The sequence below is a fragment of the Liolophura sinensis genome, chromosome 6 (genome assembly GCF_032854445.1).
Source record: "Liolophura sinensis isolate JHLJ2023 chromosome 6, CUHK_Ljap_v2, whole genome shotgun sequence".
Classification (NCBI taxonomy): Eukaryota; Metazoa; Mollusca; class Polyplacophora; order Chitonida; family Chitonidae; genus Liolophura; species Liolophura sinensis.
In genome coordinates, this window is record NC_088300.1 from 57,573,600 (window position 1) to 57,591,329 (window position 17,730).

Sequence of the window (17,730 nt, forward strand, 5' to 3'; positions counted from 1 at the left end):
CATAACTTTTATTAATTACAAAGATATTTTGCTAGTTTATGAATGCCCCTTAATCTCTTTTCGCTGTAACATTGCTCAAATAAAGGATGAAATAGTTTCCTTCTATCATTAAAAAAAACGTCATTTCAGGTGAGTCCGCGGTCTGTTAAGTATAGAACTTTCATTGTCCACTCTGTTTTAGACATGAAGTACAGGTCATCGTGTCAGAGTTCAAACATAAATGAGAACCTCAGATCCTCTGACCAGTTGTATAAGTACTCTTTCCTGCCAAAAATTGTCCAGGGTGAAAACGTTGAAATATCCACGGTAGAGCTCACCATCCTTCGGAGATCTGTTCAGCTTGTAAGAGCTGTTAGGATTTGTCTTGCGCCTATGACACTCCCTTTCACTGTACCACCAGCCCCCGTCCAAAGGAGGACAACCCGGTCGTAATTGTTTTCTGTCCCAGGTCATAAACGTTGAACCACTCAATGGATACTGGCTGCTGGCGAAAGGACGATAAGTAACGTCGTCATAATATAACTGATAATCTTCTGCTTCAGAGCATAAATAATTATTAGCATTGTCAGAAAGGGAGAAGTTTGATGTCTGGTTACCGCCGAGAAAAATCTTCACATAGATGCTAAACTTACTCGAGTTGAGCAACGGCCATATGTATTCATTGCCCAGCCAAAATTCTGAGGACAAGTCCCCAAACCCCTGTCTGTATTCTTCCCAGGTTTTGTTAAAATCCAATTCTCCATTGATCCGCCGTTGGACGACCATCCAGCCCCTCCCACTGCTATCATCACTGTATTCAAAATCACACCACACTAGTCCAAGTTTTTTACCAGGCAGCAGAACTCTGTAGACTCCATTCTCCCGATACCCCTCCGTGTATAGAGCTGCACAGTTTGTGGAAAGAGAAAATTTATGCTCATGATTATAAAGGAAATAATCCTCATTAAATTCATATTTCAATGGAAGAGAATACTCACGCTTTCTAAAAAGTATCATATTTTATTATTTTAATGAGATTTCACCGAATAACTTGTAGAACAAAATGACAACGCTGCATAATGACTGGTGTGAGTGGAGGCAGCCATGTTGAGAATTTTATCCAATCAAACAGGGTGCTACAGATTGCGCAGCCTATGCTGTGATGTAGCCTTTGCCTATTCGCTGCATGGAGTGACATATGATAACACAGAACTACTGCATCAGGCATCATTTTGAGATCATTTACAACGACATAGTTTCGTGTTGCAAAAGGGCCATTCCACATAGTGTTGTTGGGGAAGTCTGTATCATTTACGGACCATCACAGACGTAAAATCAATTTACAAGCCTTGTAATATTCAATGACGGTATCACAGAATATGTCAGACAGTACCATATGACGTCTCGGCCGAAACCGCATTCATCTCTCCAAGTACATCTTTTGTCGTTCATTTTAGCGATTAATCAGCAGTTTGTAAATAACAAATACAAGAGTCAGCGCAAAATCCATGAGAGTTGCTGAAGGTTTGTGGAAATGAGAAGACGGCATCTCACCGGAAATCGATTAAAAGTGGTTAAATCTTGTGATATAAGTTTTCTCTGAATTTATTTCAACTGAAGAATTTAAATTTTGTTCCTTTGTCTTTCAATCATAGAGGGATATTTTCCTATTTTCTTTTATAAAATACAGTCAAACTGTTGAAACGCCGTATTCAAGCCGGGGTGCTTTCTTTTACGTCCGGGATAACTAGGTCAGCACTGCTATCATCTTAGAAGCCTCCTCTAAAAATCGAAGCATAAAAGGCCTAGATCAGCCTCTGAGGTGCTTAGATTTATTTCCATTTGTTTCAGAATTGAGCATGAATCAAGTTGTGCAACAATCCCGTTGTTGTGCCACCAGCACAACCCCTCCACAGGCTAAGGCCTTAACCAGGAGCACCCCGACCATGCATGTGCAGCTAGGCTTTTTAAACAGGGTCGCTGGAGTTCCGTGTAAATGATGACGTGGGCCTACTGTATCAATAGTTCAAGCAGTGAAAGACATATTCTTCCAGTATGTAAAAGTTTCCGAGAAAACTATATTTATCACCTGGGCCTTCATCGCCAGTCCACAACCTCTATCTGCTGTAGGCTACTGCTTAGACTGTTATGTGGAAAATACCTTCGACGTTAGAGAGCCAAAGTAAACGTGATGTCACCTTGCTCTCGGTAATGGAGACATGCTGAAGCTGTGTCAAAACGACGTTTCACTAAACTTTTACTGAGTGGAAAAAAAATCTAAAAAAATATTTAATGCCGGTTTACGATGCTTTGAATGTTAGCCTTACAGTGAACATAAACATTAGTCAGGTGATGTCTTTCACTTTTAAAGTGTTCATAAAGTCTGCCAGTATGAATACATAGAACAAAAAAGAAAACATCACAGACAAATATTTAAAAAAATTCGATATAGTTTTTAAACTAGAGACTATGGAGTTCAGATCTGAGTACATGGCACTGACGGACAATTCACTTGGACAAACCATAATGTAGAAGATCTTGAGTTTACATGTGCGCAATTCGTGCAGTTTGTCTTCGAAATGAACAGCGAAGGAACACTGATTGGATATACCTATGTAAGTTTGTATATAACTTCAAGTTTCTGCTCTATTTTGCACCTAGTTAAAATATACACGTGTTGGATACATACATATATGATTTGCTGTCGATTTTAATTTTAAAAAACGGATCCATACGTGGAGTATTCCTTTATCCAGCGAATCACTTTCTTGGGTATAATTTATGCCAATATCAGTCGATGTGAAAAACTATTTCACCAAACATTATATTAAGATTAGTGGGTGGGTGAATGATATGGTGGGTTTCACTATAATGTCAGGTTTTTCACGAGACGTTATCTCCTTTCACCAGTGTACTTGAACATACTTTTCACTCAACTGCTTTTTCTTGAATTTTCCGAGGGCTACACGATGATTAGAGACAGAGCACCGACTTGATCCCTGGAGGCAATCTGCTATCTATTGCCGACGACGGTTTATTCTTATCAAAGACACCTGTTTACAATGAGAGTGGGTATATTTAGAAAGTCCTAGATTTAAAGCCTTAACTGGGCATATATGTACAGGTTACGTGAAGGATTTGTGAATATATGTTCTAGCATTAAACGCACGTGTAAATTTTAGAGAGAGATAGAGGAAGAAACATACCATGAAAAACTTCAGGACTTCTGCTGTTCAGTGGTTCGCCGTTAAACTGAACCCCAATCATGTTCGCCATTTCCCGGTTTTCAAGGATGGGCCCAGCATTGTCTTCACTAGAATTGGTAATAGCAAGATATTTTTCTTCAAGAGCAGTGATTCTGTCTTTTAACCATTGTGTAGTGTTATGCAGTCCATTTACGTCTACACCGCTACCCTGTTTTTCCAGCGCGTGTTCAAGCCTCTCCGTCATTTCTTCCAATCGAGTTCTCCTGAGTTTCTCTTGTCCAAGGCTGGCTTTAATATTGTCAATATCTGTCTTCATGCGGTTCAAAGTTGGTGTATTTTTGTCGGACTTGGTGGGCTTCAGAACTGTCAATGCAGGGGAAGATCCACCAAGAGAAGCCAAGTGTTGCCGAATCTCCCTTAGCTGTCTCTCCAACATTGCGATTTTTGTGTGTTCTCGAACAAATCTGCTTTCCAGCTCTAGAATTTTATATGTTACATGAGTTACAAATTAACATCATAAGCAGAATTCCCAACATTGTGACACTTCTTCTCATCGCAGCCAACACATTTTAGCTGAACTATCTTGATGTGTGTATACAGGCTTGTCTAGAGCCTAAGCTCGATTTGGCGAGTGTTTCAGCTTTATGTATCACTACTCCCGAAATACCCTTCAAAGCCCCTAACGTTCGCTTTACTCCGTGCCATATGCAATTTTGTGCACAAATCTTAAAGAACGTCAAGGTCACTGTGGTCACGTTAATGTGGATGGAAGTGATTCTAGAAAAATCAAGAACACTCTCTCTACCCTTGTTTCTTTTTTTTAATGTTTGTACATGCTTTGGAGGAAGTGGAGTGCATATATGTCAATCAAAATGATTCCAATGGACGCATTCACCACTTTTGTCGAAGTTGAGTCGCACAAGAATAATAGGCCTAGTAATGTGTCGCACTGGGTCAAAAGATCATACCTGTCCAGTGGTGAATGGCACTGATGTGAAAGCGAGAATATGGAGTTTGCGCATGTAGGCCTATGTGTTGTGAGTGGTATGTATTCCGTACCTGATTACCGTTCCCCAGGCTCGTTGTCTGTTTTGGGGTTGCTGATGTGTCTGTTTCAAGAAATACGGTACATTGGCTGCGGGCCAGGCTGCAGATGAAAAACAATGATGTAGACCGACGACTTCTTATCGGATGCCTTGTTTAACACACTTACAGAACAATACCCATTAGAAAGGCACCAGTGGTTAAAAAGTGGAACTGACTCTAAACCAAATTTTATTTGGTGAGTGAGTAAGTCCTTAGGGTTTAACGTCGAGCTGAGTCGAGCTACAACTTCCTCGTTCTAAGGTATTAGGAGTGACCCGACCCAGCACTTATCCTGGATCTACCGCTCCCGAAGCGGACGCTCTACCAACTGAGCTATCGGGGCCTGTAAACTTTATTTGGGTGGGTGAGTGAGTGTGTGAGTGCTTGAGGTTTAACGTTGTGCTCAACAGTTTTTCAGTCATATGACGACCAAGGAATCCTTAGGGTGTATGTAATGTACCTCCTTGCTGCAGGACGGATTTCCACCGCTCTTTTATCTAGTGCTGCTTCACTGAGACGACTTACCGAAGGCAAATAAGCCGCCCCGCCCGAAACATTATACTGATACGGGGCAACCAGTCGTTGCACTATCCCCTTCATGCTTTACGCAAAGCGATGAAGTTACAACTTCCTCTTTTAAAGTCTTAGGTGTGACTCGACCCACGATTGATCCTGGATCTACGCTCTACCAACTGTGCTAACCGGGCCGGTAAATTTTTTTTTGGTGTTGGCTGTGTATTACAGTCACACTCAGATATGTCAGTTGCGAATTAGTAATGACAAGTGTCACTGGAAAGTATATAATTTTAATGTAGAGGAAATGGAACACAAAGGTCCAAAGACAAAGTCCGTACCGTGTTTGAGCACCCCTAAATGCCTTCTCATGGACACTATTTAGTCTCTGGACAACGGCTTGTGGCATCCTACGCCACTCACGTTGTAGGACAAGTGTGAGATCTCTAACGTTGGCGATTTGAAGTCGACATGCACTGCGCTGTCGCAGGTAGTCGCACAAATGCTCAATGGGTGATAGATTGGGAGATAAGCCAGTCCACGACATCAAGTGCATGTTCTGTGCCAGGAAGTTCATAGAAGCACGTGCTATAGGTGCTCTGCCATTCTCTCGTTGGAAAGTACGCAGCTCATGCTGTTGACGGAAACAGGGGATAAGGTGACGTCTTAAAATGACGTCCCTGTAGAAACTGCATTATCACGACGAGTGCATACATGGAGCGCTGTTCTGTGATGAAAGGTGATACCGCCCCAAACGACCTGTCTGCACAACACAATCATCGTGATAAGGTTTACCACGGCGTCGCCAGACACGTAAACGTCCGTCGGCATTCCTGGGGAGAAATCTAAATTTGTCAGAAAAGGGAATACCATGCCAGCGTCCAAGTAATCATTGTCTGTGTCTCAGCAACCAATGTACACGTCTATGTTACGTCCCTTCTGCTGAAATAGCTGGTTCAATCTTGTGATGGCACTGGTGACATCCAAACCTTGCTACTATGGCACTTGCAGTTAGGCCAACTTAGTCGAGGTATTGGCGCGCTTCCGTTCCTCAGGTGTCAATCGCCACATTGCGTCCCCAGTACTATTCCGATACTACAGCGATCATGCGGATAACCTTTGAATGCCTTCCCTTTATACGCCATTTACGCACCCAAAAGTAATAACTCTTTGAATTGTTCATACTTTGCAGGTGTAAAACGTGTTTCCCAGTAATGTGCCCTTTTGCGTTTTGGTCCCGACTCACGTAAAGGCTATCAAACCTGACAACATCTTTAGGGTTTCCTTAACTCCTAATCATGGATATTTCCGTTGTATTCTAAAACTATCATATTATAGGTATATATAGATATTTTCATAGCTTCATCTTGGTGTGTTTTTAAAGCCGATCAGTATATATACTTGACTGAAAGTTGTTAGTTCATACACCGTTACCTTGAAACAATGACCAAGACTGTCAAATGGGGTACATATACTTCTCCTTTTATTTGAGAGAGAGTGTTGTCATCCGAACTTCACGGGTCCTTTAAGTCTCCGTACAACACTCAGTCCTCATTTAGATATCCATATAACACGCGCGTAGTAGACTACAGGAGTAAGTTATTGTATTTATTTATTTATTTTATATGATTGGTGTTTTACGCCTTACTCGAGTATATTTCACCTATACCAAGGCGGCCAGCATTACGGTGTCAGGACTACTGGGCAAGATCGTGGGAAACCCACGACCACCCACTATTACCCACGTACGGCCGGAGAGGAAGCCAGCTGAGTTGGACTTGAACTCACTGCGACTGTATGTGTGAGAGACTCCAAGGTCACGGAGGCTCCAGGAATAAATAAATAAGGTTTTATTGGGATGTTTTTTTCATATTACGATGGCAATATTTACGGTGGCTATAGCGGAAGCTTGCTAAATTTTCAACTGCCACTCAATAGAAATATATGAAAATTTTAAAAGATTTATAAATATTCACTACAAATGCAAAATCAAAAACGTCTATTCTTAAAGTCATTCTTTTGACTTGTGTTACGACTGACTTCCTTCTCCATTTTTTAATGACCTTCACCTAAGAAAAATGAGCTATTTGGCCCCTGTTAAGTAGTTCATTTCTTTGCAGCAGGAGGAAAATTTGGGGCAATAATATTCGTACTACGCCGAGAAGAAAGATAGGAAACACAATGTTATTTGCACTCTATTTAAACATCATAGCTGACAAAAGTGAATTTCTTCTCATCCACAGCGGCAACTTTTCTCTCTAAAAATTGCTGGTAATGTCAACTGGTAAGCCCATTTTGTTAACAAAATAGATCACCGAGTAATACAGCCCATAACTGTGAAGCACATCGATTTCCCAATATCACAGGCCTTATAGTGTGATTAGGTCATCGTAAAGATGAGATGCTATTCTAAAAGAACACGTGGAAATGTGTTTTAGTCATTTAGTCTTTGATCCAGTGGTTCCACAGATCAGTTCTGCATAAATTACACGCAAAATCCTAGTCGTCAGTCAGCTACAGTGCATCTTAAATACCTGCATGAATTTTTAACCTAGCTACTTGTATTATGTCATTCTGCTACCACAAGCTTGATACTGCGCTGTAGGCTTCCTACATGTTTTAACATCATTAGCTTGATTTAATGAAAATACCTGTGTGTTCTTTACTGAACACACTTCCCCATCATGGCACAAACATAGTAGCAGAAATATACATTAACAACTATGACTTCAATTCTCGGAGTTATTTTTACTTCAGTCTTTGAAAGTATGAAGCTTTTGATTGATTTTGGCTTTACAAATTTTCTTTATCCTGTTTGAGCCCTTATCTGCATGCACTGGCTCTAAAATACTTTCTTAGAATACAAAACAATGTTGTCTGAAAACGGAATTATCACAAAATGGCAGATTCTCCCATAGATCTGACAAATGTATCTGAAGAAGTAATGTATTAATTCCATTAGCTGAATCATAGGGGGGCAGTTTTGGGTGGGGTTAAGTGGGTTCTTCACTATTTCGCATGATTCCTCCACTAAATCTTAGGCTTGGTGGGCATCATAAACCAGTTTAGCCATCACAAATATATCATTAAAGATTCTCCAGTATGTCCTACGCTGTTGCCACATGAAAGGTAGTTGGACTTAGGTGAAGAGAGATTACTGTAATCACACAGTTGTCTCCCCCTTCAGTGTATGGTAGAGCAACCCACTGTCTGGTGCAGGGTCCCAGATTATCTTCTGTATTTCTCTGAATTTAGGATGACTTGCATCCTGGCACAGGCACAACAACATACTTTCACTGGTGGTCAAAAACGCTCCAACTTCTTTTAATCTTTGAAAGGCATACATTCTACAAAAGTGAAATTTAACTTTATCAAAGAGTGACACCTACAATCACAACATACTGGAAAAAAAATGGTTCTATCTTGTCACAAAACATACAAGGTCAAAATGCATGTATTGGTGATATATTCAGTGCTTCAACATAAACTTTAATTATGAGAAGAATAATTATATTAAATTTATTCCAAAGCATTTTATTAATGCTGAAGCAAGTTACTATTTCAAGTAAACAATCAATTACTTAAATATTTCCGAAAGGAGGACAAATACTGTGAAGCTTAATTTGCATTTTATCACTTTTTGTCAGAGCATGGTCAAATTGTGATAAAATGCTACAGGATTTTGTTCTGTGACATTCTGCCATTTATAGGGATTGTGCATTGGTTTTATTTTCCTCACAATAATGTATTCTATGATACGAACACCTGAAACACATTAACAAGTAACAAATTGATTTCCACTGCATTTTCTTAAAACAACCACTCATAAAAGCCTTCATCCTCCTGGAACATCAAATGTATGATACAACATATGTGCAGGTATAGTGCACTTACCTATCAACCATGCTGCGAGAAGAGCAAGCATCCACAATAACATGGACATCATAGTTCTCCTCGATCAGGTCCAAGACTGTTTGAGACACACACACATGTGCCTCAATTCCACAAAGGATTACAGATTTTATGTCTGTATAAAAGAGAGAAAAGGTAATGTTTACAAGCAAAAATTGCTTGGGCCAATCACATAAGAAATCTGGATATTAATATAATATTCAGACAGCCCTACCACAATATAAAGTACTGAACATTCTCAAATCTTAACATGGAAGCAAACTGTAACAGAAAACCAGTATCTTGCCTTCAGGTATAACAATACTGTAGGTGAACCACATTTTCACAAGTCCAACGTCTGTTAATTAGCATAAAATTAACTTATTTGGCAAAAAGCAAAATTTTGTGCACATATTGGAAGAACTTTCACGACATTTTGTTTCTAAAGTAGTTACACAAATACACGTTGCACAGCTAGTGTTAGACAGTCAGACGAGCAGACGGACAGATGCTCAATGATTTCCAAGTCTATGCCTTACCTACTTTCACACAAGGGATACAAAAGAGTCTAGGTGATCACGACATATGCCCCAACAAATACATTTGTTTGAAATGCATAAAAGAATACCAGCAGCATGGTGGTGAGTATAGCCTCTGAGGGGAATCTTCATTGCAAGTTGACAAAGGTTTCCACCTCAAATCCAAACTTTATGCGGAAAACAGTTGGAGTTGTAGCCCGGACGTGAAAACATTTCTATTTATGTAGTATATATAAGGAAAATCGCCTTCTCATTACCATGACAACCACAAAAATGGAGACGTCGTCATCTGTGTATCTATGTATCCACCAAAAATTCAAACTCTATGTGGAAAACAGAGGAAAAGTATTTCCCAGACATGAAAATCAAATCTATTTTAATATATAGTATATATAAGGAAAATGGCTATCTAGTTACCATGACAACTGCGAGAATGGACAAATGTGAGTCGCAACATATCGTCATCTGTGCATCTATGTGTCCACCAAAAATTAAAACTCTATGTGGAAAACTGTTGGAGTCATAGGCCTGAGACACAATCATATCTATTTGTACAGTATATATGGGGAAACTAGTGATCTGGTAACCATGACAACGGAAGAAATGAACAAATGTTAGAAGTGACACATCTTCATCTGTGTATGTTTGTATCCACCAAATATTAAAACTCTACACAGGAAACAGTTGGAGCTATAGCCCAGACATGAAATCATATCTATCTATATAGTATATATAAGGCAAATGGCTATCTGGTTACCATGTCAACTGCGAAAATGGACAAGTGTGAGTTGCGACACATCATCATCTGTGTATCTATGTATCCACCAAATATTAAAACTCTATGTGGAAAACTGCTGGAGTTATAGCCCAGACACAATATCATATCTATTTATATAGAATACATAGGGAAATGGCAATCTGGTAACCATGACAACTGCAGAAATGGACAAATGTGAGTCGCGACACATCGTCAATTGCGGATGTATGTATCCACAAAAATTAAAACTGGAAAACTGTTGGAAAATTGTTGGAGATACAGCCTGGACATGAATACGGACGAAAAGACAAATGAACAGACAAGCAAAATTGCTACAACATAATACGCTCCACCATGTGGTTGAGGTGTATAAAAATAGTAATTAATGCTTTGTTCAGATATGTTACTAAAAAGCACAATAACATTATACCTCTGTATATGAAAGTCATATATATGCATAGTATATGTAGGCCTACTTACTACCAAGCTTTTTGATGTGTTCCTTGACATCTGGAACTAACATAGAAAATCTGGTTTTGGGGAACACCTTTAGCTGACTGACATCCAGCTCAGTCACAGTTGGACCCAGACCTGCAATGAATGCTGCACAATAATCCCACATACATATATATATATATGATATGATATAAACTGTAAAGTCATGTATTCCATGCTCATACACCTGTTTACCATTGATATGTAAATGTATTTTATATATTCTAGTCACATAACACAGAGAAGAGCATTATCAAAAGAACCTTCTCCAATGTGCTAGAATTATAGTGAGGAACATTCACTGCTCCCATATACGAAGGCTTAGTTTTCATCTAAAGTGGTCTACCACTTGAATTGCAAAATGTCTAGAAAGTGTCAAGAATGCGCACAAGTTCTCAAAGTCAAATATACGCTTTATAAGAACAGCAGACAAATTTTTTTGCAATCATCTTGTTGCTGTGAGAATGATCTCCGTGGTTCTGACACCTTTGTCTTGTGAAGGTTCTAGTGTAAGTATTTAACTCCAACAACTTTGTTGCCTTAAGAAAAGCCAGTGTAGTTTAAAATCAAGTACATTCGCTATGTACAACCAGTCTGTTGACAATTAAGTTAATAATATATATGTAATTTTATACCAATTGGTATAAAATTACACACACATGCACACATACATAAAGACAATAACATTTGTACATGCATGTAAGAATACATCAAAATATCAAAATCAAAATATTATTTAATTTTCAACTAGTTTTTGCTAGTTTGCAGATTCTGCATGTCACTGAGCTTATGAAATAATAGGTACCTTTAGGATACTGCTCCGTGACAACAACAGGCAGGTTTAAGATATTGGATGCATCGAGCATACGTTTTGCTGTCGCTACAACCTGCGGATAAAACTGAATAGTTGGTCGAAACTTTTCCTGCATGTCACAAAGAAACAAACTCGAGCTATCCAGGGCAACTTTGCCAAGACGCCGAGAAGCCATTTTCACTCAGATATACTGCGCTTTAGTACAAGTGCACCATCTCTGACCAGGGGTCGAAGTTCTTCTGACCGATATGAGCAGACGATTTCAAATACTGTCAGCTTAGCCGAAGTTTCGTATTCATAATATAATCTAAATTTTGCCTAATTACTGGATGATTGTGTAAATCTCGGGTATGTGATTAATTGCTTTAATGTCATTTTCAGAAATGTTAGCCTCTTAGCAATTCTTGAGACAAGAGTTGAAAAGTAATTTGTGTCTTAAATACGAAACAGTGGCAAGTGCCCGCAAACAGGTGAAAATGCAGACTTGCAGAAAGGGAAAGAGGCACTGACAGGAGAGAGGGGCATGATCTGGCAGGCGTCCTGCAGGAACTTAAACTCTTTTTAAACTATTGAGTTGGATAGCATCGGCTCTCGACGTTCAAGTGACATTTTTTCACGTGTCTGTCACCTGTACAGGAAATAATTATCGCTGTCATTCTTCTGAGTATTTGTGTGACGCATGGAAATGTGGTGGTTTAAACTGGCACAGTCAGTTAATATGTCAAGCGCTCCCACAACAGCAAATAACTCAACCGCAACCGCTGTCGTAGTTTGACACCTTTTTCGAACAAGCTGTGTGCATTACGGGCTTTTTGACTTATAACATGACCTCTGCATCGTTACTGTTGCTTTTCACATGCCTTGTTCTACTCCCCCCTGTAGTAACTCAGCCCGCCGCTCCAGGGGCAGGCCCGAATAGTGTCATCCACGTGGTTATCATTGGAGGGACTGGGGATTTGGCTCAGAAGTATTTATGGCGAGGGTTTTTTGAGCTGTTCCAGGAGAGACATGGCAAGGATGTGTGGTACAAGTTTTATGGAAGTTCTCGTGGTTCCTCGGATGAGGAGGCCCCAAAGTTACTGACCATTCTCAATACTAAGCTGACCTGTGTAGACAGCAGAACATGTGAGGAACAAAAGAGCAAATTTATAAACCAAACTCAGTACTTCCAACTGAAAACCGAACATGACTACCAACAACTGGCTAAACATCTTCATGAAAGTGCTCGAGACAAGTATGGCAAAGAAATAGGGCGTGTGTTTTATTTGTCCTTACCACCCAGAGCATACTTGCGCGTATCAAATTTAATTCATCAGCATTGTCGTCCGGAGAATGACTCCACCTGGATTAGACTGGTGTTAGAAAAACCATTTGGTCATAATAAGGAGACTGCTTTGAATATGACAAAAGTTCTGACTAGCCAGTTTCAGGAAGATGAGATATACAGAGTGGACCATTATCTGGGCAAAGGTGTTGTAAAACACATTTTACCTCTCAGGTGAAGTATTAATACAATTCTGGTCATCCGTGCTATATTTGTATTAGATTGCGTTTCTGCAGACAAAAAAATTTACATGACTGATGATGTATTTAATATGTAGTTAAAGGTTTTCTTCTGACAACAAATACAAACTGAAACACAGTGAATAGAATAAAAGAAATAGTGTTACATTGTACCGAAATCTTAAATAGTTCATGTTTGGAATGTCGTGATTTTTTAATATCTTTAGAATTAATATCTAAGTGGTTTTCTACAGGGCGATGAACAGAGAAAATCTGGATGAACTGCTAAACAGAAATCATGTGGAGAGAGTGGAAATTTCCATGCTTGAGACTGTTGGACTGAAAGGTACTGTTATTGACCAATATACTGAGATAATATATAACATCAGTATTGCTGTACATAGCTCTTCATCAAAATTACAGAACACTTTCCAATCATGTCATGACAAAGATCGACTTAAATGAATTAAAATTCTCTTAATAAGTACTTATCTTGTGTTGTGTCTTCAGCTTGATATTCCAGTGAGGCAGCACTAAATGAACTGATGTTAACCATTTTTAGCTAGGATTATTGTGATGAGTTGGGTCAGGAATTAAAGTGTTGGTATGTGATGAGACATCTTTGTAAGTGCACAGTGTACATTTATGTTAATTTGCATGTTTGCATTAATTGTAGTTTGTTTTGTTCAAAGGCAGATATTTTAAGGGTTTTGTTCATAAACCAATCGAAAGGGTAGTTATAGATTTCTATGCTTAGCTTTTTACTTTAATTAAACGTATTTTTTTTCTTTCAAGGCCGTGTGGACTTCTATGACCAATATGGGGTCATTTGTGATGTAATGCAGAATCACATGTTAGAGATGATGACTCTAATAGCTATGGATTTGCCAGTCAATATTTCTGATTCTGACCAGATTAAAGACAACAAATTACGCTTGATCAAGCAGATTGTCAAGGTTCAGGGGAGATCACTCTTGACAGCTCAGTATGATAACTATCAAGTGGACGGCGCTCAGGAATCTGGGAACTCTAATTTCTCCAGTGAGACGGCCACATTCGCCGCGGCAGTCTTGAACATAAACAGCCCCAGATGGCAGGGTATACCCTTCATTCTCGTGTCGGGTAAAAAACTTAAGGAGAGGGTCAGTTACATCAGAATCATTTTTAAAAATAGTGTATTTAATTTGGCTAATAGTCGGCCGTTTGCTGATGAGAGAACGATGCTCCAGCAACTGGTGTTTCATATAGAGCATGGATCGGAATCAGAACCAGCGATCTTTGCGAGCAGATCTCTAGCCACCCTCAACATTCCTAACAGTTTAACATTCCACGCCAAAACTTTATCAAAGACAATTTACCAACAGCCTGCCGATGATATACTGTCATTTTGTCTGACCAACAATGTGGATGCTTATACAGCTGTTATAGTGAACATACTGGATGGGCGACATGAACATTTTGTTGGCTCGGATCACCTTTTGTCGTTGTGGGATGTCTGGTCCGGCGTCCTGTCCACAGAGTCCATGGCTGCACCTAGACTGTATAACCCCAGTCAGAGTGACAGCCAGCTGGCTTTCTCACTCAAGGCTGATACTTTGACATATAACGTGAAATTAACAAAAAATGTCATAAATGCAATAGACAATGATAATCACCTCAAAATTAAAGTAAAGCCGTCTGAATTTTTAGATGGAAAACTGGTTGTGAGCGATACGGATGATGTAATATCTTCCATGTCTGGTGATATTAGGACCTTAGTTGAGAGAGCTGTGGAGGAGAGGGGCATGGCCCACGTAGCCTTCTCTGGTGGCCGCACTGCCCAAGGGTTATTCCGATACCTGGCTCAGCAGGGCTCTGATCTCCCCTGGGCATATGTACATATCTGGTTAGTGGATGAACGCTGTGTGGCTATGAGTGACCATCAGTCCAACTTTGACAGTCTGCAGCAAAATTTGTTGTCATTTGTAAACATTCCGTATTTAAACGTCCACCCCATGTGGGTAGAGACGGCAGGGCGTATTTGTGAGATAGGGGATAGGGCTGACCAGCTGTACGAAGCTTCGCTACGCCATTGGTTGCCCAATCTACAGTTTGATTTGATCGTATTAGGGGTCGGGACGGATGGTCACACGGCGTCTCTTTTCCCAGGCCAAGCCTCTCTTGGGGAGAGGAGCAGACTTGCAGTGAGATCCACGGCGCCACACTCTGACGTCACACATAGAATCACCATGACGTACACCACAATTAACTCTGCTTGGAACGTTTTCATTCTTGTCACAGGAGAAGGGAAACACGACATCATTCAGGTGATTCAAAGTTCTGAAGCCGATAAAAATAATTTCCCAATATTAGGTGTTCAACCAAAACATGGCAACGTAACCTGGTATATGGATGACAACTGCTTCTACGGATGACTGCAATTTGAATGCATTTAACAACTATTTTTATAACAATATTTATTCATCTGTCCATTTAAATATGTATTTTTGGTGTTGGTCAAATGGAAAGTCTGCTTGAAAACAAAAGAATCATATTCTTTCAAGAATAAGTCTTCTTTGAATCTTGGTCGAACCATCCATGGGGTCAAATCTTCACTGTCCATCTGCTTTGAATGAGTCTCCGTCCGTAATCTGCTCATTTCATATGTAATGTTGATAAGAATTATGTTCATCGTCGTTTTTGTTCTCTGTTTTGATTGTGTTATTATTTTTTGAACTGTTTCGACGAGTTCTTCACATTGGACCGCTATCACGTTCGAATCCAGCCCCGTCTAGCTCGGTCTGATTGATACGCCAGGAAATGTAGTGAAACATACTTATATCGAATAAAGAAATCAAACACCGTGTCTATTGTGTTTTCTACGTGTATCCATGTAGCCTTCGTGTGATTGTGATCAGCTTGCTGTTAACAGTCCTGATGCCCTACATTCTGGTCCACCTTCAGAAACTTAATAAATCCTTTCTTGCCTGTGACAAGTAGCTTTAGTCGCCAGGTAGGCCGGTCGGTCTGTAGGTCGGTCAAATGTTTGACATCCTGTCTTTGAACTTTGAACTTTCACAAATAAGGAGAGGCCATGATGAAGTACATGTAACGTACGGCAACACGAGTGAGTTGTTCCATCGTTGATGTCCTGTGTGCATACGAATTAATGTAAATTGCGAAATTACGAGTTGTCTATTAAAATGTGATCAGGTAAATGTTAGGGATGGTATCTCGAAAAAGTAAAACATCATTGATGTCGTACATGAGTGAAAATTCCCGCAAATACCAAATTCATGACCTTTACGTCTCTTGTGTGTATTTGAATGCATGCTAAGGTAAATGTATAACTCCTGTTTGTCTTGTCTTGAGTTCAGCATGTGTGTCCTACAGGTGAGCTCTTTGGTAAACATTCTACCAAGTCTTAAGTTGCGGAATGTTACAAGCACGTATTGCCAATTTGCACCTTTCCTGTTATTCTGTAAGACAGATCGGAAGCTAGAGACCACGTGATCTCTTTAGTAACAAACGGCGTGGATGAAGAAAACGGTCCTCCCAACCTTATTGCATTGGAAAATACTTATTTTTGAGTATTTTTCGGCAGAGCTTTCGTGACGCTATTTTTGTACAACTAGGCTGGTCGCTAGTGAAGTGGCAAAAATGACTTTTTCCCCAATGCTATAACATTTATCGGCTATTCTGTTTTAGACACGAAAAGGTGGTCACGCAAACCCCAACTTCCGACTCGTCTTACAGAATTCGGCGACTCTTTTTTTTTATACAAGGAAAAAAATTGGGCTCATGGCTGCCTTGTAGCCTGTATAAACGAAAATATTGAATTTTAATCTGTAGTACTTACTACATCCGAATAGATTTAATATTCAATCTAGGTGGAAACTGGGACTCTTGGATCCCTGGAGAGACTGACATGGCCGTGGCTTTTGTCGAATTATTTCTGATGACTGTTGGGAATTGTTTGGTGAATTTTTCAACGTTTAAGGTCGAAATGGAATAATCGATTGGTATAAAGGCATTGAGGTGTTGGAGCGGGTGTTGGGGGTGGGGGGTGGGGCTGCTTCATCAGATGTATTAACAACCCGTTGGCACAAAATTTGCCAATTACAAGGACTACAACTATAAGGAAATCCGTCTTTACAAGTCTTTGGGGAGTCACTGATCAGTCTAACATCTCCCCCCCCCCCTTTCACCCCCTGTAAGTTTGACCAATGAATTGACAATACGCCACAAAAACTGTACACCTTACTCATATTTGCCGCAGGTAAACTTCTCAATGCCATAATAACGTCGTAATCGGGCAATGCACAGGGCGAAAACCATGGACTTGGTGGCTGTTGTTATATACCAGTGTCGACAACCGATTAAGCCAGCATAGGCACGCATGCAATGAATCCAGTTAACCTGCCACCACTGCGGTACTACAGGTCGGCAGATTTGCCATGTAGGTCTATACATCACTACCGTCATGTGTAATGATAATGCCCCGTTAAACATTCCGTGAATAAATGACTACAGTGGTCACATGTCATTTCACCGTGGGAGCTGAGATGGAAATTAGCCAAGACTCCAGTTTTGATTACGGTAATAAGAAATACCCAATTTCTCGTATTCTTCAAGTTCGAGATGCTGAACACAGTTTAAAATTATATTAGTTTATTCTTTCGTTATGCTGTATAGTCTACTAAATTATCCATGAGGTTAGAAATCCGATTACAAAATTTGAGAAAAGGTGATTGTCAAGGGAGAAGAGGCTAGCTTTCTTCATATGTTGAACCACTGACATCCAGATGGCGCACTCACCTCTCAATATGATGTCACCAGTAAACCAGTGATCTTCGACACGCCCCCAACGCGCGCAGAAACAAGACTTTCTGGTCTGAATAGCCCGGTGAAGGCAGCCAGGTTAAAACCCACCGACCCCAAGAGACAAACCGTCATTTAGCAAGGTAT

At 40.0% G+C, this 17,730-nt stretch overlaps 3 protein-coding genes across 3 annotated transcripts; 1 reads left to right on the forward strand and 2 right to left on the reverse strand.

Annotated features, from left to right (window-relative positions):
• Positions 1–210: 210 nt before the first annotated feature.
• On the reverse strand, positions 211–3,621 carry LOC135467385 (ficolin-3-like). Its single transcript, XM_064745159.1, has 2 exons — positions 3,186–3,621; positions 211–884 (listed from the first exon to the last, which is right to left on the reverse strand). Exons 1-2 carry the CDS (start codon positions 3,619–3,621, stop codon positions 211–213), a joined length of 1,110 nt encoding a protein of 369 aa, XP_064601229.1.
• A 3,176-nt stretch (positions 3,622–6,797) lies between these two features.
• Positions 6,798–11,536, reverse strand: LOC135468122 (isochorismatase domain-containing protein 2-like). The gene is made up of 4 exons (XM_064746194.1): positions 11,272–11,536; positions 10,452–10,562; positions 8,679–8,811; positions 6,798–8,131 (listed from the first exon to the last, which is right to left on the reverse strand). The coding sequence occupies exons 1-4, from the start codon at positions 11,453–11,455 to the stop codon at positions 7,948–7,950; spliced, it is 612 nt and encodes a 203-aa protein (XP_064602264.1). The 5' UTR covers positions 11,456–11,536; the 3' UTR covers positions 6,798–7,947.
• Positions 11,537–11,780: 244 nt separating this feature from the next.
• Positions 11,781–15,622, forward strand: LOC135468183 (GDH/6PGL endoplasmic bifunctional protein-like). The gene is made up of 3 exons (XM_064746277.1): positions 11,781–12,778; positions 13,038–13,129; positions 13,579–15,622. Exons 1-3 carry the CDS (start codon positions 12,105–12,107, stop codon positions 15,195–15,197), a joined length of 2,385 nt encoding a protein of 794 aa, XP_064602347.1. The 5' UTR covers positions 11,781–12,104; the 3' UTR covers positions 15,198–15,622.
• The last annotated feature ends 2,108 nt before the right edge of the window (positions 15,623–17,730 follow it).